Source organism: Phalacrocorax carbo, chromosome 9, assembly GCF_963921805.1.
Source record: "Phalacrocorax carbo chromosome 9, bPhaCar2.1, whole genome shotgun sequence".
In the NCBI taxonomy this organism is placed as follows: Eukaryota; Metazoa; Chordata; class Aves; order Suliformes; family Phalacrocoracidae; genus Phalacrocorax; species Phalacrocorax carbo.
In genome coordinates this window covers 21,722,403-21,746,006 of record NC_087521.1, presented here as the reverse complement: position 1 = coordinate 21,746,006, position 23,604 = coordinate 21,722,403, and the positions used below count along the sequence as shown (strand labels likewise).

Here is a 23,604-nt window from a genome sequence, read left to right as displayed (position 1 = left end):
TTTCCTGCCTGAAGACAAAGGTGCAAACTGCTGTGTGGGTCTTTTTCTGTCCCTTTGTATTCAAACAAAAGATATCAGTTTTATTTGAAGTGACAGAAAGAAAAAACTTTAAAATTTGGAAAACTTTTACGTGATGTAAAAAATACGTCTAACTACTCTTTGCATCTAACTGCTTTGTAAAAATTAATCCACTTATTTTCCCCAAATCCTTGTGAGATGGATGAGTAATTGGAATTTCTACAATGGTCGCTAAAAAAAATTTACAACATTTGAACTATTTTTCTGGTTTTAAAGAGAGAGACCAGAGGTATATAGTGATTAGGGTGAAACCACATGGTTTTTTGAGCACACCTGATTTTCAAAGTGTGTAGCACTGTATGTAATTTTATGTACTCACGATACATGTCCCATTTACTTTATAGACAGCAGAAAATGCCAGTGTGCCTACTAATCTAACTGTTGAGTTTGAAATGCTCTTTGAAGCGACCACCTAATGATCACCTACAAAAAGTCTGAAGTAAGTACTGTGGGTAATATTTAAGAGAAGGCATTAGACTCTGGCAAAGACAGGGATCGAGTGCAATTTGACTTGGCACCTTAAGGTACTTCTGCTGTGAAACCACTGACTCAACACAAACAGTCCACCTTCAGTCACTAATCTTCCAACCTTCTCTACACAGAAAATGCAGTTCTAAAAACAATAGGTCACTATACAAGCTTGACTTCATTCCATAACAAATTTGTCTGTACAGTGAAGGTGGTAAAATTCCAGTAGAAAAAACCCTGTGTAATCAAACAGCAAGAGGCTGTATTGTAATATAGTGCATACAAGTGGCTGAATGCAAGCTGGTCAGAGAACTTTTTTTACATTTGTTAGCTTTTGAGTGTTTTATTTTACAATTTAGGAATTTTATTATCTTATATCTGAGAGTAAAGCTGGGGAGTTGTTTTGGTTTGTCTTTTAAAGGAACCTGAAAATACTGAAGTGGAAAAATACAAGTTCATACAGATACTTAAGTCACCAGAAAAGACCACTCAAGAGATATCACTATCACTATCGTTTCCTCTTTATACCTGGCAAACCAGTGTAAGGTGTTTCATATCTGGTGCAGGCTCCATATCTCAGCTCCATTATCTTTGACCAGCAAGTCGCAGCCTTTCATTCTGGACTCTCCTTTCATTCTTGGTCTCATGCCTATTCAGACTTCCAAGGCCCAGCTTATATTTCCCCATACTTTTCAGCTTCTGCTTCTAGGTTTATTACACTTAGGTCTATTTTCCCAAACAACCTCCTTTTCTTGCTATAGCTGCCTCCTTTCCTTTCTCCATTCTGCTTTGGCTAAGAAAGCAAATCTCTGATGGCAAAGAAAAATCTCAATTTGAGCACTCAAAATTTCAGCCAGTCCAATGATAGTAATTTAGAACTACAAGTTATGTTGTAAAAGGAATCTGCAGGGAATTAGCTGCTAAAGTCCACGGAGATTTGACTAAGTAAGTACACATCACAGCGATTTTCTAAGACTGCTACACTTTCATCACCGAAACAAACAAATACATCTTTGATTTCGTTCTTGCAAAACACTGAACAGTTTAGGCTGATGTTTAAAGAAAATCAGCTTGAGGGAGATGCCTAGCATTGAAATCTTTTAATCTAAATGGTTAAGGTAAGACAAAGAAGGAAGCCTTAATAACAAGGAGCAGTAACAGTTCATCTTAAGTATAAAAATTCATCATGAAATTGTTACATAATAATACCTAAACATACATAAGCACATAAAAAGAAGGAAAAGAAAAGATTAAACCATCTAACAATATAGACATTCCATTTCTCCCACTACAGGCAGCTAAATCACTGTGATTGTAGTCATTTTATGTGAAATGCACTAACCTTCACTTTGTCCCATTCCACCCTCCCCATAATGTACCAGCTAAATGCAAATGTGCAGGAGAAGCAATGTGAAATACTAATTAAAAGGGAATGCAATCTTAAAAACATTTGTAATTGCACACATTACATTTCTATCCTGCTACTTCATTATTTCAAAATCTGGGTGCAGAAGTATCATAAATACAGGCTTAATTTTGCGTGGCTTTTTTGAGTTCCCTTGAAAATGCCACCCATAAGGTTGATTTAACCTCTTGTCAACCACTTACATGCTCATCTTTCGGGACTGAATCTCCTTATTTCCATTGTTCTTTTGGTCAGCTGAGTTAAATAAGTTGCGAGAAGAACTGGAAGGGAAGGCAACATTCCCACTATTACCAGTGGAATGAGTCCTGAATGAATCATCTGAAATAAATAGAGTTGCAGTTTAGACAAAGAATTTTGTCTAAAAAAAACCACACAAAGAGTGAACAGAGTGAGTTGGTTTTGATGTGGCAATAGTGGCATATTTCCTAAGGTAGTAATCCAAAAGTTCAACTTTCTGTAAGGGAACGGTTTCAGCTTAACATTTCTTCAAGTAGTTTTATGAAAAAATGCTAAAATAACATAATTAGAAGAGAAGATTAATACTTTTAATATATGAAAATAGTGGAATTTAATTGGGCAATCATCTAAGCTAATTGTCTAGTGTCTACTGGTAGTGAAAAGACAGATTCCTCTACAAAGCAATTAATCTCATTCTAATCTTTAATCATCCCAACTCTTCAACAGCAAATGGAGAGCGCTGCATTTCCCAACAGCAGTTTCTCTCCCCTAATTCAGTAGAAGTTACACATAATATCCCTTTCCTCATATAAAATAGGGGGAGCCAAATTGCAAAACCAACTTTTCTATGACATCCAAAATGCCAATCAAGATATGCCAAACACATTTTACTTTGACTACTTTTAAATGTAACTTTAAACAAACATGTAACAAAAAAAAAAAAAAGAAAGCTGAAAAACACACTAACTAGACTAGCACTTAAGTACTCAAATATACTGGATATCTATTATTCTACATTCCTTAGGAGTATGATATCTTACAGTATACCTGTTTAATGGTGCCCACATATTCAGCACCCACAAAAAAACCTAATGTAAAATATAATATAATAACCTACTTACCACTAAAGGATAACATACAACTCTTTCCCATTCCTGATACTGAAGATGTATATCCTGTAGCAGAACTTTTACTTAAAAAAAAAACAACAAACAAAACAAAACCAAATTGCTTATTACAGAAGAGTGTTCTTCTCAATTGTATCATCCTGCTGTTTGATAATATTTGAGGTTATTTCTGAGTTTATATGAAAAAATTAAATGAGAAAGTTATGCTGAATTTCTTTAAGAAATGTATTAATTTAAATTTAGCAGTTGATATTGAAAAATATTTTTAATATATAATAAAAGTTGACACACAGGAACTTAAAAGGAACTCAAAAATTTGTAGGCCTCAGCATGCCTTAAAATGGTATTTCTTCCCTCAGTTCAAAACTGCATTCGTGATCAATTAAACAGAGAGCTGAAAGTTTAGGTCACAATTCAGGGAGCACATCACTACTTTCATAGATTCATGTGCATATAATTTCATAACAGTTGTCTACTAAGTAAATAGTTGCCTATGAGGCAAGCAATGAAGAAGATAAAGATACTTAGGACACCTGTCTATGTTGCTGTATTTTGGATGTAGTGCTTGAGTATTAAATGACTGGCTTCGAACCAACTTCGATTTCTTGTCTTCTTTGCCTAAAATCAGAAGTAGCAAAAACTTTTAACATGGATATCATTGCACTTCCTCAGTAACTAAGAACGCTTTTTAATATAATTTTCTGTCAACTTATGCTAGCTGAAGGAACTGATTTAAATACTTCAATAACAATAAATAAAGCTTATGTCACCTATTTATATACTAAAAAATAAAATAAAAATAAAAACCATAGAAAACACATTCAGATCTAGGAATGGAATCTTTTCCTAAGTGAAGTACGTGAAACTCTGGCCCACAAATGCCAACAGCAGTTTTGCTGGGTTTTAATCTGCTGATGTGAGATAAAAGCATTCTAGAAGAATTTCTAAAGAGTTCTTACCTGCTGATGTACCAGAAGAGCTTCCAGGAACAGAGTGTGTGATACTTTTTGCCAACACAGATGATGTTTTACTGTCTCTGCCTAAAGGAAAGTCAGTATAAATACTTCTTTCTTAAAGCTTTAACTTTAAATAAAAAAAGAGGACATAACATACCATAGTTCTGGGGTAAACAGTAATAATATGTTAGTGGGACTAACACTTCAAAAATACCACAGACAAGTACTTACATTACATTACAAAATGAAAAATACCAGAGAACTAAAATTGTCATGTATTTTATTAATAAAATCAAAAGTCTTCTTTTGAACATCAGTAGTTTCCACAAATATCCTTAGAAACAGATGAAGAAAAAAATATTGCCACTCTCTAAAAATCTATTTACTGTATGAAGTGTCTCTTTTCTGCTCCCTTCTCTTCTACCTCTGTAGGAGTAATGCATGCATAAACAATATGTACACACATAAACAAACTTACGCTTCTTTTCAAACATTTTATCATTAATATTTGTAGATCTTCCTTCATTTTGCTGCTTCTCTTTTTCTAATTGTTCCTAAAAAAGTGAATAATTTTCTTAGGTAATACTAATAAATAAATAAATATATTATTTTTCATTAAGGGATAGCTTCCAAATCACCAAAATAACAGATAATTTCTACTCTCTCCTGCTATAAGTACAAGCCCTAGTGAATATCCAGAGAACAAATTAAATAGTACAGAATGAAATCAGGGTACATACCCTACACAAAAATCACCAATAAATGTTTACTTTAATTGTGAAGAAACCTCAGACCTGAAGTACGCATTTACAACTTCTTATAAGAATTATGCCTGGCTTTTTTCTTTTTAGTTAAAAAGATACAGAATTTGGCAGCTGACAACGTAAAATTTCTGTGCTACACAGATACTCTGATAATAGAACTGGCAATATTTTTAATTCAAATATACAATATAATGAAAATGTTTTTCTCAAATATTAAGGCGTGTCACATACACTCAAACTTTTTGAAGGTCTAAAATTAACATCAACAGCCAATAATCCTTTATGCAAAACAAAACCAAGTATTGCAGTTCTTCAAGTTTAAGTCTGTAATGTTAGCTAGCCTTAGAATACCTTTTGAGAGCACATCCACAGACAGAAGACAGTGTTAACACAGCCACATTAATAATTTCAAAAGCCAATACTTGCTTCAGGATTCTTGGTGAATAGCTATCATTCCAACTTCAAAAAGCTTATTTTCTGTACTACGTTCATAATAAAAAGTGCCAAGTGAACCATAATTGTTCTGTTCTAATGTTTCATTTCACTCTAATTACTACCCAAGTTGAAAAGAACCAAAAAGGTAATTAATCCAGGTCAAGGTTGCTGGAATATAGTTTCTACTAAGTCAATTACTAAAATTAAGCAAATTTATTAACATATTTGGTATTAAAATCTGTAGCAGTCAGATACATTTAACTGAGTTCAATGGCTCCTCATCTATTTCGGACTGCAACATGTCACAATTTACTGTGTACATCTCCAGTTCCTCAAAAGTGTGCCTCTCACAGGCAATGCTTAATGAGACCTTTGTGCTACTGACGGTATGCTCATATCAAAAGAATATATCATAAAACTACAAGTGCTATTCTAAAGTCTAGCTGTAGAAACAGGGTAAAATTTAATGTTATACAATAGACAATAACACAGAACACGCTGGAGGCTATTTTACTACAGCCCCAAATGCTTTCACTATAAAAACATTAATTGGATCTAACTAAAAACCACTAAAGCTAAGCTCAAGCCCTTGAATATGTGTAGGCAGGTCCTTAGAACAAAGCTTGAACCTTTGGCTCCAGCTAATGGGAGGTAGCAGAGAGTACACGAGACAGGTATCATGAACTGAAAAAATCAACTGCCCAAGAGAAGGCCTGCAGTACCTACTGACATCAAAGTGGACCACAAACATAGGCTCTGTAACAGTCCCAAAGAGGAAAAAGTAACATTTTTTGGACAGTCTTGAACCTGTTCTGGTTCTCTACAGAGGAGTTATATTCCTACAAGTCAGAGGAAATGTGCTAATGAAATTCAGCCTCTTCTAAATCCTGTCAGCTTCTTAGCTTCTCCCACCCCAGGCTGGAGAGGAGGCAGCAGACCAGAGGACTGCAGTAATCTAATCTAGGCTTTGTGAAGATGTAGTAGGCTATGTGGTGAAGTGCCTGCTGCAGCTTTTGATTACAGCCATGACTGAAGAGGAATAGTTTTCTCAGTTAGAAAAGCTTTCTGCAGAATTTTCTTCCAAACCCTGTAGGGCAATAGACAGGGATCGGCGACCGGAAGATCACAGGATGTGACGGAAAGATAGACTCCTCCCCATAGGAGTGGCAGGAACAGGAAGCGCAAGAGCTATACAAGCGTGTGACGCAGCTAAATAAATGGACATTTTGTATCCATCATATTGATGTCTGTGCATCACTGTCCCCAGGGTGGGTAGAGCCCTGTGTCCCGGAGATATGCGGCCCAAGATAAGTTCTCCCGTAGAAGCGTACAGCTACAAAACCCTAAGTAACTTGTAGCTCCTTTTGCTCCATACTACCTGCACTAAGTCTCCCTCCTGCCAGGCTGCAGATGTCAACAGCCTTTCTTTCTTTCTTTTTTTTTCTGGCTAACAGCAAAGCTTGTAACACACAGAGCCTCCTTCGGCTTCCTTGGCACAAAAGAAGTTATGATATTAATTTATTTGCCTGTGGAAGCTCTATGTGAGTTCTGAGGTGTTTCATTATTCAATTCATTATGTTATGCATGCCTGACAAATTGCTAAACTCCCTCAAAAAGATTTCATTAAGGTGTACTGAAGGGCTTGGGATTTTAGAACTATAAAGGCATCAAGCATGAGTATTTTTCAAGAAATTCAAGTTTGCTCTTCTAATTGATAGAGCAAAATTTAGGTAGTAAAGAAAAATAAGTTATATGCTACTTTGAAAGACTTAATTCTATTGTAAAGGGTAAAATGAAGCCACACACAGATTATGAACCTACAAGGTCTCTCCATAATATGCGCTTCCCCTACCTTAGAATTGTCACCTCATTCATCTTTAGCTACAAACTATTATAAAGAGGACAGATTGTACTGATAAAATATACCATTTCCAAAAGGAGATGCTCTTGTCTCTCTTTTTCTTGATCCAATAAATCATTTTCGTAAAATCTTTTCTGAAACTTCAAAATAAAATCAATAAAAATAAAAAATCACTACATGAAAATGGGAATTAAAAGTACTTGGTAAGTATTAAAATTAGTAAGTACTTACAGCATCTACAGAAATTTCCATTCTGTCCAATTCTAACACTGTCTGTAAAGAAAATTAAAACATTATTTATCCTTACTCAACACATGCCAGACTTTTAATTAAAAAACTGTCCAGATAAGATGCTTAGAATAGTGGTATTCAAAATTAAACACACCTTTTCATCCTAAACATTTGAAGCCTATGTTTCTATTTTTGTGCTACAAATGCAGTTAAAAACTGTCAGAGAGTATTCTCAGAGCCCTGCTGAGACTCACAATGAAGGACTAACAGACTACATGGAACTCAAAATACACTCAAGGAAAGCACAGAAGCATGAATGGCTGGAGCATGGACCTAGGAACCAAGGCTGATAAATCAACTCAGGAATCTCTGAATAAGCCAGGATGCTCCAGGCAGGTGTTCGTCCAATCTCTCCTGCAGACTGGCTCTGTAAGGAAGCCACCTACTTTAGCTACTTCACTTCATGGCATCTTTGAGACTAAGCATGGGCATCCCTTAAAGATGTTCTTTTTTTTTAAATATTCACATTACAAAGATATCTGTAACATTTCAAAATCCTCTAAATCCTTTATCTGTATATTGTAAAATAAATAGATTAAAAAGATACCTCTATCGCAAAGACTAGATCATTTTCACAAGGATCAACCTTTAATCCTATCTTTAGTCATCTGCTATTTTTTCACAAATGTTCATTGAGCCAAAATTCTGAATCCCAGCCACTGGAAAGTAACTGCAATAGAAGTAACCAAGGAAACACCAACTCTCTTAAATTTGACGGAATGCACTATACTATATCTCCTTTTAATTGTTCAAAATTACATAATGGGCAATGGAATTCTTTAGTCATAACTTTGATCATCTTAACATCCCCAAGAAAAAAATGCTGCTGGAAAAGAAAAATACTTACTCTTTTTACAATAGTGAGGACATCTTTGTCTTTCTCTTGACACAAAAGCTTCCTTATACATAATTCCAACTGCTGAAGTAAATGTTTATCAGTGGGAATCTTCAAAGTGGATTTAACTTTTGGCAACAAATAGCATAGCTTCATTCTACAAAACAAAAAAAAAAGGTAAATATTCACCTTTTGATGCAGATGTTTAATAAACATTAATTTTTGTATTGCATGCTAGAATTTGATATAAAATAATTAAGTTAGCAGGTCTTATTTTTCAGAAGCGATTGTTGCTGTGTTGTTTCTGGACATACTGTAGCATTTTCAAAAATTTCTCCATTGATCAGTACTAGAGTCCTGTGTCTGAAAGTCAAAAAAGCTTTCTTTGGTTTTGGGAGGTTTTTCAACCTAGAAAGATAAGCAAAACTCTAGATTTTCAAAATTATCTACACACCTAACTCTTATCAGGTACCTAAATACCATGGAAATTTGGTCCATCAGTACAAAGGAGCCTAAGTCTCACCAAAATTCATGTGACTGCAGTTCTGTACAATTGCAAGAATGAAAGTGTATCAGATAGACTAAAAGGATTTACCTATTTACTGGGTCCAAAAAGAGGAAAGCCCTTCTTCTTCCTACCCTATCTCCCTGCTTCGGTCTGGAGGCTCCCCCTACTTGTGCTGTCTCTGCTGCTGGTTAGACCTTTCATCCATTCAGTGAGCCCAACCCTCAACTGACTAACATAGCAGAAAACAAACTTACTTGAGAGGGGGAGGGCAGAAAAAAGTGGGCAGTTTTCTGATGGCTTAGTGAGTTTAATCAGCATAGTCAAAGGTCCAGTAAGCACTCCTCAAGGCATTGGACAAGGTGGACAGTGTGGTTAGGAATCAGGATGAAAAAAAAGTAGTAACAGGCTACAGTGCTTTCAGAAGTTGTGAACTACTCTATTGACTGAGAATGTAATTTTAAATGCAGTAAATTCAGGGAGAAAAATTATTAATATAACATAACCAAGAACAGAAACGTAAAACTTTATAGCCATCTGCTCTGACACTGTGTGGATATGTTTTTGTTACTAGACTGCCCCTGTTAAGCTTAACTTTGCCTGCTTTCAAAATAAATGGCACAAAGTACTAAGGGGAACTTAACAATATCTTTTCTGTATGAAGGACTGAAATTGCTCTCTGGGTACGCAGCCCCCTGAGCTGGAAGGCCGTCATGGGGAGCAGAAAGAAGCCCTCATAATCCAAGGGGACCTTGGATAGTTAGCGACCTGCTACACCACCTAGACACACACAAGTCTATGGGGCCAGATGGGATCCACCCAACGGTACTGAAGGAGCCGACAGAAGTGCTCAGCAAGCCACTTTCCATCCTTTATCAGCAGTCCTGGCTAACTGGGGAGGTCCCAGTTGACTGGAGGTTAGCAAATGTGACACCCAGCTACAAGAAGGGCTGGAAGGAGGATCCAGGGAACTACAGGCCTGTCAGTCTGACCCCAATGCAGGGAAAGGTTATGGAGCAGATCATCTTGAGCGCCATCATATGGCATGTACAGGACAACCAGGTGATCAGGCCCAGTCAGCATGGGTTTATGAAAGGCGGGTCCTGCTTGAATAACCTGATCTCCTTCTGTAACAAACTGACCCGCTTAGCGGATGAGAGAAAGGCTGTGGATGTTGCCTACCTAGACTTTAGTAAAGCCGTTGACACCGTTTCCCACAGCATTCTCCTGGAAAAACTGGCTACTCATGGCTTGGACAGGTGTACTCTTCATTGGGTAGAAGAATCGCTGGATGCTGCATCCAAGGAGTTGTGGTGAATGGAGTTAAATCCAGTCAGTGGCTGGTCACAAGTGGTGTTCCCCAGGGCTCAGTACTGGGGGCAGCTCTGTTTAATACCTTTATCAATGATCTGGACAAAGGGATCTAGTGCACCCTCAAGAAGTCTGCAGACGACACCAAGTTGGGCGGGAGTGTTTACCTGCTTGAGGGTAGGAGGGCTCTGCACAGGCTGCATCAATGAGCCAAGGCCAAGTGTATGGGGTTCAACAAGGCCAAGTGTCAGGTCCTGCACGTCTCTTGCAAAAACCCTGTGCAACACTACAGGCTTGGAGACAAATAGCTGGAAATCTATACGGTGGAAAAGGACCTGGGGGTGTTGGTCAACAGCTGGCTGACTATGAGCCAGCAGTGTGCCCAGGTGGCCAAGAAAGCCAACAGCATCCTGGCTTGTATCAGGAATAGTGTGGCCAGCAGGACTAAGGAAGTAGTCATCCCCCTGTACTCGGCACTGCTGAGGCCACACCTCAAATATTGTGTTCAGTTTTCGGCCCCTCACTAGAAGAAAGACATTGAGGTGCTGGAGCATGTCCAAAGAAGGGCAACGAAGCTGGTGAAGGGTCTGGAGCACAAGTCTTATGAGGAGTGACTGAGGGAACTGGGGTTGTTTAGCCTGGAGAAAAGGAGGCTAAGGGGAGACCTTATCGCTCTCTAGAACTACCTGAAAGGAGGCTGTAGTGAGGTGGGTATTGGTCTCTTCTCCTAAGTAATGAGTGATAGGACAAGAGGAAATGGCCTCAAGTTGCACCAAGGGAGGTTTAGATTGGATATTAGGTAATGCTACTTCACTGAAAGTGTTGTCAAGTGTTGGAACAGGTTTCCCAGGGAAGTGATTGAGTCACCATCCCTGGAGGTATGTAAAAGATGTGTAGATATGGTGCTTAGGGACATGGTTTAGTGGTGGACTTGGCAATGCTAGGTTATCGGTTGGACTCGATGATATTGTCTTTTCCAATCTAAATGATTCTATGATAATTGATTATCTAGCAGTCAAGGCTACTGTTTCTACATTGGTTATGGAAACACTATGTCAATTTTTTAAATATAATTAAAACCAAAATGCTCTGCAGATTAAAAAATATTTCATATATTTAATGAAATAAAAATTAGTGCATTTGATCAGACTGTGATAGCATATAATAGTGAACATTTATAATCTATATGAATAAATAAATAAATCCCTCAAGAACAATTTATGGTGATAGTCTGTGCTCTTCTCAGATTCCACTGACTTGTGATCAGAGGCAGTCTGTGCCATAGATAACTTTGTGATTAATAACATTCGAAAGGATTTTATACAAATCCATCTTACTGTTTTTATACCTTCAAAACATTTTAACCTTCACAAATTCCCATTACAAAGAGTTACACCACTCTGTAGAAAGCTAGAATAATATCTCCCAATGTTTGTTTTAAAATCATGAGCTAACAATAATGTCTGACTTCCAAACTTCAGTCTACCACAGATAGTGTGTTCTTTTGTAAAAGGAGTTAGGGAACAATCCAGAAAGGAATTATGAAAAAATTAATTTCATGTCAGTTAAGAGACTGGAAGTTATTTCAAGTTTCAATTAAACATTAATATTGTATCAATAGAGCTAATTAAAGTGTTTGTTAAAAGCAATATACTACTTCAGATTATATATAAATTTAGATTATTGTTTTAATAATAATCCTCTTAATTTATGGACATGAGATGTGAATGTTCACCTATATGCACAAAATGGCTCAGTTTTTTAGGTTGGGATTCTCCTGAACTGAAATGTGGTAGCTATACTAAACATAAGATTTATTTAAAGAGTTTCACTTGGTAATAAGCTGTACTTAGTGAAGCTTACTGAATGCACACATGTATGTGCAAATTATGCTAATGTAAATCTCTGTGCAACATAAGTATTCGTTGTTCAGACATGTTAACGATGACAACATGAATTACACATATCAGAAATAAGATTAAAAGTGTAAAACCACACAAAATACACGACAAAAAAATTAACTATTTTCTTACTTGTAATAACTGTCTGGTCTGTATCTGTTTAATGAAGAAAAAAATGACTACAGAAATAACAGAAAAAACACTGTATAAAAATGAATAACATACCAAATTCCCTTATATTTTTCTAGTCTTTTCCAATTTATTTTAACAATGAAGTACAAAACTTTTATATAAGGTAAAACCTATGCTAACCTGTTAATCTCAGACCACTGGAAGAATTGCTAATGTGTTTTACTTTACATATTGTGATGTTGAAGGGGATGGAAATTAATGGAGACTGTGAAGTTATGTTTTTCTCTCTCCACACCAATGAAGCAGTGTATTACTTTATTCTCATCTGTTGCTGGCTCCTCTGCCTCAGTGTTCCTTTCTCACTCCCAAAACCTGGCATTTTCAATCAGTCCCCCAAACACTCAGACTGACCTGCTTCTGTGGTTTTCTAACATTATTTCCATAGTCCCCTACACCTTTAATACTGGTCACTCTGAAGGCTCTGTACCTTTTTACACAAGTCCCATCATCCAAACAAGACACAAAACCTGTAACAATGTTTCTTAATATATTTTTTTAAAGCTTTTTAACCTGTACACTGCTATATACTCTTCATACAGTACCTCACATTTGCCACTGGATCATGTGTAAGTTCAAGCACAGGTAGAAAGAAGTATTTACAAAAGAATGATTTTGAAAACAGTTCCATAATGAATTCACAAGTATCTAAAAACCGAAGTCTGTTCCAATAACTTTTTCCTTGGCCCAGTTCTGAAAAATAACAATCCACAGATGATATTTATTAAGTTTTTAATGTCAGCTAGGAAACATTTCAAAGGCTAAGCCCTGACTCAAAGACGATGATCACACCCATCACAAGGTACACCTTCTCAGCCTATCTCAATTCTTTCTTTCAGTGAAAGCCTAACTTTCTGAATTCAGTAACCATTTCTGTCAGTGAACTACTTTTTTTCAGAAATTCAACTTGTCCCTTTAGCCATTTGTCGTGGTTCAGCCTCAGCTGGCAACTGAACACCACGCAGCCGCTCGCTCACCCCCCCCCCACCCCTGTGGGATGGGGAAGAGAATCGGACGAGCAAAAGAACTTGTGGGTTGAGATAAGCACAGTTTAATAACTACAATAGAATGATGATGATAAATGATTATGATAATAATGACAGTAAGGTTAATATAATAAAAGGGAAAAGGGAGGAAAGGGAAAACAGGGAACAAAAACGCAGAAACACGAACGATACAACCGCTCACCACCCGCCGACCGACGCTGCCCGTCCCCGAGCCGCGATTGCTCCCCCCCTCCCCCGGCCAGCCCCTCCCAGGTAGCATACTGGGCATGACGTTACATGATATGGAATATCCCTTTGGTCAGTTTGAATCCACTCTCTTAGCTGTGCCCCCTCCCCTCCCGGCTTCTTGTGCACCCAGCAGAGCATGGGAAGCTAGACGTGTCCTTGACTAGTATCAGCGCTGCCCAGCAACAGCCTAAACATCTGTGTGTTATCTCAACAGGTTTTTTCCATGCTAATTTCAAAGCACAGCACTATACCAGCTAGAGTGAAGAAAATTAACTCTATCGCAGCTGAAACCATGACACCATTTGAAAAAGCAAAGATAGTAAGTGAACTAGCTAGCTACTATGTTGAGCAAAGCCCTGTATGCCATTCAAATCACATCACAAGTGTAGCAAAATTACTGTGTAAACATTAAGGATTGCTAATAGGAACTATTCAACCCTCTAACCTATCTTTAACACACATAGCATAGACCAGGAAGTCAACTAAGGTGACTAACTCATTCATAAATTAATTCTGAGAAGATTCACTCAGCACTTCTTATGCTGAAGCCTTTAGAGAATTTTACTTCTATAAAGGAACTCTACTTTGTACATTGCAGCACCTACAGCTAAGTAATTTTGGATACAAGAAGTAGGGTTGGAGGGGTCCTGGCATGTTATCAGTTTCCCATATTGCCTCTTCCCCAATTCCTTTGCATAAGCTTCAGATATATTTCTTGCAAATGTACAATATGTTTTGCCTGGTGATAACATGAGCAATTGAATGTCTTCTAAGTGTAATCCCGCCAATGATGGCAGGAAGTTACACTGAATAAATATAACCATAAATAGATCTTCAGTCAAAACTAACTTGCATCTCTAAGTAATCAAGGAAAAATGTTCTTACGTTCTATCAGTTTCTGAATAACCTCATGCCTCTGTTCTTGCTTGCGATTATAACGTAAATAAACACAGAGCGTTCGAGCAGCTGCTTTTTGGACTGGCAGGACATTCTTGAAAGAAATAAAGGAAACACAATTAAACATGCCTAAAGGAATATGACCAAAAACATGTAAAAATTCTAGAAGTAGAAAAAAATAGCTAAAATTCTCCTAACTTTATAAATTCTGTAATGAATGGAATGAAGCTTAGAGGAAGTTCAGACTGGACATCAGGAAAAGGTTCTTCACTGAGAGGCTAGCGGTCACTGCAACAGGCTCCCGAGGGAAGTGGTCATGGCACCAAGCCTGTCAGAGTTCAAGAAGTGTCTGCACAACACTCTTAGTCCTATGGTTTAGTGTTAGGTAGTTCTGCAAGGAGCAGGGAATTGGACTCAATGATCCTTATGGGTCCCCTCCAACTTGAGATATTCCATGGTTCTACAATTCTGTGAACTTTTGAAATAATTTGTATAATGTAAGGGAGAATAATGAAGTTTGGCTAATGTATGAGACACCTACTTCTTTATCCCTTCTGCTTAACTTGTTTACTCAACTATTTCAGAAACGCCTTAAAGTATTCCATGTTTGGAAGGTACCTTCTATATTGTGGGTGTTACACAAGAAAACTTAGCTCTTCTCTTACAACAGATAGTTTTACTCTTGAATTAGTTTAATAAAATTTCAGACCAGTAGCTCTAAATGATCATTCATTTTCAGAATGAAGTGTTCTTTCGATAAAGAATGGAACACAATGCAATGTAATCTATGGAATCAGGAAGAAGAAAGCGTATCTCAGAGGAAAAAGTTTTGATATACGTAAAAACAAACTGATGAGCACAAGGAAAGGACAGCAGTCTTGAGTGGGAGGAAAAACATGGCAATCTGCCAATCTAAATTTTGCTCCTCAAGCCAGGGACAGATCTCAGAGCAATTTGTCAGTCTTATATAAAAAATCCACATCACCCTGATACACAATTCAATGAGAAACAGTACTTTAAGATTTATATAAAGTGCTACACATAGCAAATATATAGTGCTAATTGTTCTAAATACAGTAGAGAAATGAAAAACAATAGGAAAGAGACAGAGGGGCTCACGTTTGTCAAAATGATTGTCAACATTCTGTGAAGAAAACGGTAATAGATCTGATCACTTGATATGATATGAGGGAGACATGCATATTTTTGTAGTAACTTCTCATGAGTTCTCCACTTTAAAGAAGTTGCTGCTCTCTGTTCTGCTGTTGTTAATGCAGGAATCAAGTCAGGAATAGACAATAACTAGAAATAGAAATATAGACATTAAAGTGATTTTACATCTGTATGTCATGTTAATATGTTTAAAAAGCACATCATAACAATGTAAGAAGGGAAGAGATTTTAAGGTGTCAACTAACTCCTCTCCTCAGACAGGATCAGCTACACTGTGACCATTTCCGGTAGATATTAGTCTAACTTGTTCTTAAAAATTTTAATGATTGGGATTAAACAATCTCCCCAAAGCAGTAAATTCCACTTAACTGGTCAAAAAACTATTCCAGTACCTAACTAAACACACTTTCATTTCCAACCCCTCCTCCTGACAAAGAAAAACCAATCAGCATTCTCTTTGTTAAGACTGATGGATGAAATGTTCATTTCTGTATTAAAAAAAAGGTTTTGAAAAATTAGAGTTAAGTTTAAAGTCAACAATCAAAAAACCACAGAAACTTTATATCTCTCCAAAGCACAAACTAATCATGAAAGCCTTTTAATACAATATACATCTAAACAACTTTGCTACTAGCTTCATTTAGAAAGCAAATTAAAAAAACATGAGAATACCCACCTTGCTCTCTGATCCACTATTTTCTCCCCCATTAGTCATTAGTTGAAGGATTTCAGGAAGGTGACCTACCAGTGCATCTAATACCTATTTAAAGAAAGGCTGCATGAATGAGGTCGGCAAATTAACTTGACTCAGTTTTTCTCTCTCACCAATATACCCCTGCTGACATCTCTTACGTTACTGTTCTCTCACATCCATCTTAAAAAAAAATAAAGAATGAGGTGCAACGTATTTGCATTGATCAGGACTGGGATTTAAAATTTATGTTTTAATGGAAGTAACATAAGTATTATAGGTTTCAGTTTAAGAAAATAAACTATAGTTTTGATTTATGTGAATACCACAGTAAATGCTTTTTAAACTATTCCCAACACACAGTATTTTAAAATGAACATTCATTCTTAAAGATCAGTATTCCATAGACAGTTAAGTAAGAGCCAACAAACAGAAATGGGTTTTTTCAGTATCTGTCAGCTGAATCTTAAAAGCAATTTTCCTGCTTTAAGAAAAACTGCAGTTGATAAGTTAAAATAGAATATATAGCCTATATTAACAGAATAACCTTACTTTCAGATGTTGCAATACTTGAAACTAGACTAAAAAACTACATCATTAAATATTTTTGGCACCAATTCTGACTGAGGTGGTATATAAGATAAAGGACCAAATATTTTTTTATTGTTTAGATAACTGTATAGGGATCAAACCAAGGAATTTTTCAAAATGACCAGCTGCTTCCGAGCCTCAACTTTCAGGCGTTCAACTTGAGGAATCTTTCAAGATGGGCCAGAATTTCACAAACTATCAATAGATGTTCGATGAACACTTTTAATTTCCTTGAAAATGTCTTACAAAGGGTACCAAAACAAAAAGGATCACCTAAAAGCAAAACTCATTTTTCCATGCCATATCCAAAAACCTTACATAGAAAACAAAAAATATCAACTATTGGAATATTAGTAGCAGAGGAAATGGTGATTTTGCCTCAAACGTAAATGTTTGTCTTTTTCAATCCAAAAAAAGTCTCACTATGTTGTCTGTAATATAGCTAAGTGATTTATGTTTTACATAGGTTGAACCCAAGGTACACTAAACGAAACTGTCCCATAAACACTCACAGACTCCGTACCAGATCTTGGACTGAAACTCTTTCTATAAATCTTGATCTTTGAACCATACACAACTTCTTCATCTCCTCTTCAATTGGAGAAATGAAAATAAAACAAAGCAAAAAGCCTTGAACGCTACCAATTATTATTGTAATATAGTATCAAAACCAAATCTTTCCACGGAATTTGTAAGGTAATAAATAATACAGCAATTAAAACAATTTAGAATTAATATTTTTCAAAGCTAATAAATTCAGTGCAGGTTTACTAAATTCAAACACCTTCCTATTTTCCTCCCTTTTATTCACAGAAGGCTGGCATCATTATGAAGCATCTGTGAAACAGAAGTAAAAGCTGTTGATCATTTCAAACAGTCACTGTACTTACTGCAGACTTATTAAACATCAAGATAATCTGCCTCAATGTAACAAGCAAAAGAAAGTTCCAATAAAAGTATATTACCTCCAGTGACTCGTCCTGTAATAGTGTAACCAGTTCTTTATGTATTGTATAAACACCAGAATTTAAAAGCTTAGCAACCTAAAAAATGACAGTATGATAGCAAGGTGAAACATTCTGTAGTTCCGTGGCACTACAACAACTATATTACATCTGCTTACTTTACAGCAAGCATGAAGAAGGGAGGCAGAACAATTGTTTAATATCAACCTTCTAAAGTTGTGTACTTTCCCATTGATGGCATTAAAAATATGCTTATAAAAAGAATCTGAGTCAAGAAACAGTCCTATTACATAACCATGAAATATGCTTTTAGAATTAACTCTATTTCACATTTACCAACAATTTTTAAGAGTGCAATGCAAGGCTAGAAAAATTCCTTCTGAAATATTCGAATGCTGTACTTCATGCTCCTTAGGAGAGTTAACAGTCAGGCAGCTACATAATTTACAAAAGATAAAATATAAAAACTGGCTTAGTCTGTTCTGGGTTTTAAGTTTGCCCAAGCTTCCATCTGAAGTATTCACTCCTTACTTTTTTGGGTTTTTACTGCAATTCATAAGTCACACGTAAATTTCTAAAAACCATCAAAAGTCCATCTTCACACTGTTAGAAAGTTTTTGTAGCAAATATGAGAAAAAACTGAGGAATGAGCTTTTTGCCCTATGGAGTATTTACATGATGTTTTTTAGTGGTTTTCTTTGTTTATATAAGCCAAGTCAAAATAAGACCTTACTTCCAATCAAAATGAAGCTTTAGAGAAATGGCTAGACAGTTTCTTTAAAAAAATAAAACAACCCACCTAGCAGTGAATGCCATAAATTACTCATTTCTGCCTGTCACGTGGCTGCAAATTATGGTGTTAAAAATAAATCAACCAGCACTAAATGTATATTCAGACCACAGTATAACTTTACAGGTTTTTTTAAATGAGATAAAACACTTTATTTATACTCAGGCAGTACCTTAAAAGTTTTATGCATCTGACATGAAACATTATGTAGAATTATATCTTGATTTTATAATTTTAACAATTACCTTGGACTATCATTTCTTAAGAGAAGGCATCAACAGGTAAAGAGAACTGGAAATCCATCCATCGTCCTTAAGGCGGTGGAAATAAAGCCACATTGGCTTCATTTATGCCTCTACTAGTGATTTAAATACTTCAGGCAAGCTGCTTAACTTACCAATTTCCACAGCAACAAAATGGGATAAAAAGCTAGCTCAAGGACTGAAACACAAGGATTCTGAGTAAAACACTATGAAATCTTTGAAGATCTCCCTGTATGGATTATAACCATCAGGAGAGAGTGTATATTCATTTCTGTAATTCACCCCATATAGCTAATAATATCTATGCAGCTGTACATTTTTCAACTTTTATGGAAATAATACAGTGGAACTTATGTAAACTGAATGCAGTAATAAGAATACATGTTTTTATATCTGCATAAATTTACAAGTAGTTTCATGTTAAATTTGAGGATTTAACTTAGATTTGATACACCTAAACATTCTCAACAGAACACCAGCATAGTAGCAAACCATACAGTTCTGAGGAAGGTTTTCAGGACCATAAGTGGCAAGTTCCTTTCTTCTGTTTGTCTCGTTATTTTCTAATAGCATTCAAAACCTTAAATTATTCTAATTAGTACAATTGCTTATGTTTGTGGTACTAGACTTAATTACTAGAACTTAAATACTAATGGGTGTATATGGGCTGTATTTACATATTAGAAGGGACTGAACACCTTTGACAAACTAAATTTCAACAAGTTTTCTCATGTCTTTTTTTAGTTGAACAGTCACAAACGTAAGCTTAACAAAGAAAACAACATAAAGAAAAAGCAAGTGAGTACTAACGAAGTACCTTCGTAGACTTACTTCATAGAAGCTTAGGGCCATAGTATATCTGACAGGAACTTCAGGGTCATGACAAAGGCAGAAGAATATAGAATATAGTTCTAAATGGAAGTTCTTTGGATCCACAAAAACAATCATCGCCTGTGGAAAGATAAAGTCTTTTATTAACTATATAGCTAAAGCACCACACTATCAGAAATTATCAGATGAAAACATTGAGTTGCAACCAGCAAGACACTTGGAAGATAACAGGTTGTGATTTTAAAGAGGAATTGTCGCATTTTTGATGGCTGTGTCAAAACGCAGGCATCAGACAAGTTCTAGAGTTGAGAACTGAACTGGATTTACATATCTTCCAGACATGCTGCAGGCTTTTATTCTGAAGACATAGATTAAAAATACAAGATATAAAATATTAGTTTTACAAATATTGTTAATGTTTCAGTACACTAGTGGAAGCTGCAACTGGAGACTTCAAAAACAATGTACATTTTAGCAAACAGCAAAGCAAGCAGCTGAATTTCAACATAATCATGTGTGTACGTACCTCATTTTTGCTCAAATAAACCAACAGATGTCCACCTATATACATGGTGTTTGTCTTTAAAAGGCAGAATAAAAATAACTGTCTACTCGCTCTTGGTACAAACATATTTTCTTTAAATATAAACGCAGAATGTCAAAATACAAAGTAGATTTACAGAAACATGAGTGGTAAGTTTCAAGACCTCACATAAACTAGAAAAGACTTTGTATTCAGGCAGGGACATGGCTAAAGCATGAATCTAACCATTCAGATTCAGTCTTCAACTCCCTCTAATGCCATGACACAGCAAATGCAAAAACCTAGCATTGAGTGGTTTGAACCTGGGGACTCTGTTTCACAGACATTTTCTCATTGCCTTCGTGCTAAGGGTTTGGATAAAATGCGTAGGAAAGAATGAGACCAACCAGTGACCTCTTAGAACAGCACTCTTTCAGTCAAAACCTGCCAATAATTTTCCGAGGCTCTGCAAAGAGAAATCTTTCCTGGTAACTCTTCTGGAAAACCTCTACTTTAAGCCATTAACTTGAACTTTCCATGAGAGCTAGAATCTAGCTAACAATGTACAAATTGGCAATAACTTCTCTATCATTCATGCAGTCCTATTTAGTGAACTATATGCATGACATGAATTATTTAACCTTAAAGTTACTTACTGGAAAATTGTAAGCACAGTTCTTCCTCACTGAAATATACTTCTTTTCCTGTTCCAGAGTTTGAAGTTGTAGCTGGTTATCATTGTGACCATTTTCCTGCTGTAAACCCAGTGTGGAAAGCTTCTTATAAAATTCCAAAAACCGTAAGTGCTGTTCAGGAGTAAAAATGCCTGGGGGGGGAAAGTTTACTTTTCTCATTACAAATGCTATTAATAATGTCCAAAAGCCAAACCCCATTTACAAATCTATCAAATGTGCCAATTTTTATTCTCCCTCCTCTCCCATGCGTCTAGTGGATTATGATCAGTACACTTTATACAGAAAAAGTGATTAGAGAAAAATGACAGCTAACTATAACACGGTGAATCCTAATTTCTGTTTACATAATTCTTTAAATACTCAGGATTTTAGCTGCAGGATTGTGAATATATTTCTTTGTTCCACTGATTCTGGTTTCTTCTTGATTAAATTTTTAGATCTTTCTGGAGCTCTGTTACATGAAGAATGCATGTCTGCAGCAAGTTGAAAAATTAGCCTATGTTGCTACAGATGATAGAGAGATGTAAGAATAAAATTAGAAACCTCAGAACAAACTGGAAAGCAACTAGCAAGATGACTTCAAAAATTACAAGTAATTTTATAAGTATATTTGTAACATGAGAATGATCATGGAAAGGCTCAGGTTTTTACTGAGTGAATACTTAAACATGAGATGTTTTCAAAATGTGCAGGGTCAGATGTGCTTCATTCCAGTATTCAAAAGTATTTAAAATACTAGCTGCTGAAATCTTAAACAAGTGAGATATCAGAAGGGAAAAGGCTTGAAGTGGTACAGATATTTAGTATTTGGAGGGGGTAAGGACAAGCCATATAATTAGAGATCAGTCAGATTACTTTCAAGTTTTTTAAAGAACAGGTATTCCAAAAAAAAAAAAAAAAAAAAAAAAGAAGAAACAAGAAAATGAGCAGCATCCATCCTGGCAAAAGGAAAACTTGTCAGAACGATTCCATTTCCTTCTAGTACTAGATAACAGGACCTGTTATCCAGTACGAAATATCCTGAATGAATACAAAAGAGACAATAAAGGTCATTTTTTTCATAAGTAAAATAAGGGCTGAGGAGAGAAAGATGAAAAACTAAGTAGTTGCTGCAAAACTGCTCTGAAAAACAGTTAAGGGAAAGTTACCCAGGGTTCACTGATAGATAGGCAACTGTGTAAAGAAGGGTCTATCCTAATCCTGGTACTATTCAGTATTTTAATTGTTTTTTTTGATGTTGGATTAGAGAATACACTTACTAAATATTCTGATAACATCAATCTATGAGGGAGACAGTTCTTCAGATGATAGAGTTTAAAATGATCTTCAGAAACTGGACATATGGTCTTAAACCTTTAGACTCTTATTCCATTATGACAGAGGTAAGGTACCATGCTTAGCCAGATATGCATTCCTGCACAATCCAGGAAAGAGAAAGACTGACTAGGTAACTGATTTATCAAAATAACAAAAGAGAAAAAAACCAACCAAAAAAACCCACAGATTTTTGAGCTACCTATGTTTATAGGCTGCACTTGAACAAATAATGTCAAGCTATTGCAAACCATTGCAACAAAAAAAGAGGGCAATTTTTCATACTGAAAAATGTAAATGCCCATATAGCTTGTAAGACACATGAAGTAACCCTTTCACTTTGTTCAGCTCTCCTAAGATATAACACTTCACAAAAAATGTGAACTTGCCAGACAGAGTTCAGAGGTGAAGAGAGATCAGCAATTATAGTCAGTCAGAGAAAAAACAACTAGGAAGACATGATAAAAACAGGACGGACTATCCTAGCTCTACATTTCTGTAAATAATAGCTTGACACAGTAGAACAGCCTTTTCAGGTTTTTTGTAGTGAAGCAATGGTCACTTTGACAGTCTCTAACATGATTACATAGCATTGTTTTAAAGATCTGCAAGAACGATCAAAGGATTTAAGAGCCTGGGGGGAAATTCTCTAGAATTTAGAACCATGATTCTGTGCTGCCCCTCCACAGAGCCAAGCTCTGTGTAGAGGGCACTTGATGGGCAGAATGACCAAGAAAAGATCTGTTATGCTCAAGTGCTAAGGTACAGAAACCCACAAAAACTATGGGTACAGATTTGGCCTCAGTTGTAGCTTGGAATCCACATGATATCAGGTTTCCTTTCTCCCCTGAAGTTCCTTATGGGCCACACTCTGTACTGTGCCTCAAAGAGGATGTCAGAGACAGAAGTGAACATACACAGTTAACATCATACTGTGTTTTCCAAGGTTTCTAGTTTCAAAATTTCAGTCATCCAACTCACAAGCTCCAGAATATCCACGAAGGAATCAAAATAAATCAGTCAAACCAATAAACACAAACCACCATGTTTCCATCTGTGACCCTGTCTAAACATAAAAAAAACCAATAAGCAGACGGACACCCAGAGAGGAAATTCGCAAATCCAATATTTATGCAATAGATTATTTCAGACTTTTACTTCCACATTTCCTTTCCTAATTATAATTTCATTTGATACATTCAAATCTGGATATTTTCCAAGGGCTTCAAATTCCCCAATCTTCCCTAAGTTTTAAGTTTTGGGTTTTTTTTAAAGAACATTAAATCATACCATATAATCCATTACACAGTTTCCCTAAATGGAAAGATAAAGAAACTAAGATAGATTCATCTGCTTTGAAGGATTTTTCACAGAATGATTTCACTAAGGGGAGCACAGTTTGACTCCTATCATCTGAAAAACAAAAGAGATTTTTAAAGTTAGCCATTTGTCAACATGTAAAAAAAGGGCACAGAGAGTGGACTTCCATAATAAGTTATGAAAAATATCATTTAACACACTCTGGAGTATT

The 23,604-nt window shown here is 36.0% G+C and overlaps 1 protein-coding gene across 3 annotated transcripts in view; it reads right to left on the bottom strand.

Moving 5' to 3' along the window:
• PPP4R4 (protein phosphatase 4 regulatory subunit 4) overlaps window positions 1–23,604 on the bottom strand; it is a 73,265-nt gene that overhangs the window by 4,095 nt on the left and 45,566 nt on the right. For 2 of the 3 annotated variants that reach the window (XM_064460671.1, XM_064460670.1), the window contains 16 exons: window positions 23,364–23,486; window positions 20,721–20,890; window positions 19,542–19,661; window positions 17,658–17,735; window positions 16,087–16,170; window positions 15,357–15,539; window positions 14,226–14,331; window positions 12,651–12,798; window positions 8,212–8,356; window positions 7,305–7,346; window positions 7,139–7,213; window positions 4,492–4,567; window positions 4,017–4,097; window positions 3,591–3,675; window positions 3,052–3,122; window positions 2,155–2,290 (listed from right to left, as the gene is read on the bottom strand). In XM_064460671.1, coding sequence (XP_064316741.1) covers window positions 2,155–2,290; window positions 3,052–3,122; window positions 3,591–3,675; window positions 4,017–4,097; window positions 4,492–4,567; window positions 7,139–7,213; window positions 7,305–7,346; window positions 8,212–8,356; window positions 12,651–12,798; window positions 14,226–14,331; window positions 15,357–15,539; window positions 16,087–16,170; window positions 17,658–17,735; window positions 19,542–19,661; window positions 20,721–20,890; window positions 23,364–23,486 — 1,723 coding nt within the window. The remainder of the gene's footprint in view (window positions 1–2,154; window positions 2,291–3,051; window positions 3,123–3,590; window positions 3,676–4,016; window positions 4,098–4,491; window positions 4,568–7,138; window positions 7,214–7,304; window positions 7,347–8,211; window positions 8,357–12,650; window positions 12,799–14,225; window positions 14,332–15,356; window positions 15,540–16,086; window positions 16,171–17,657; window positions 17,736–19,541; window positions 19,662–20,720; window positions 20,891–23,363; window positions 23,487–23,604) is intronic. The other variant, XM_064460673.1, reaches the window with a different exon arrangement.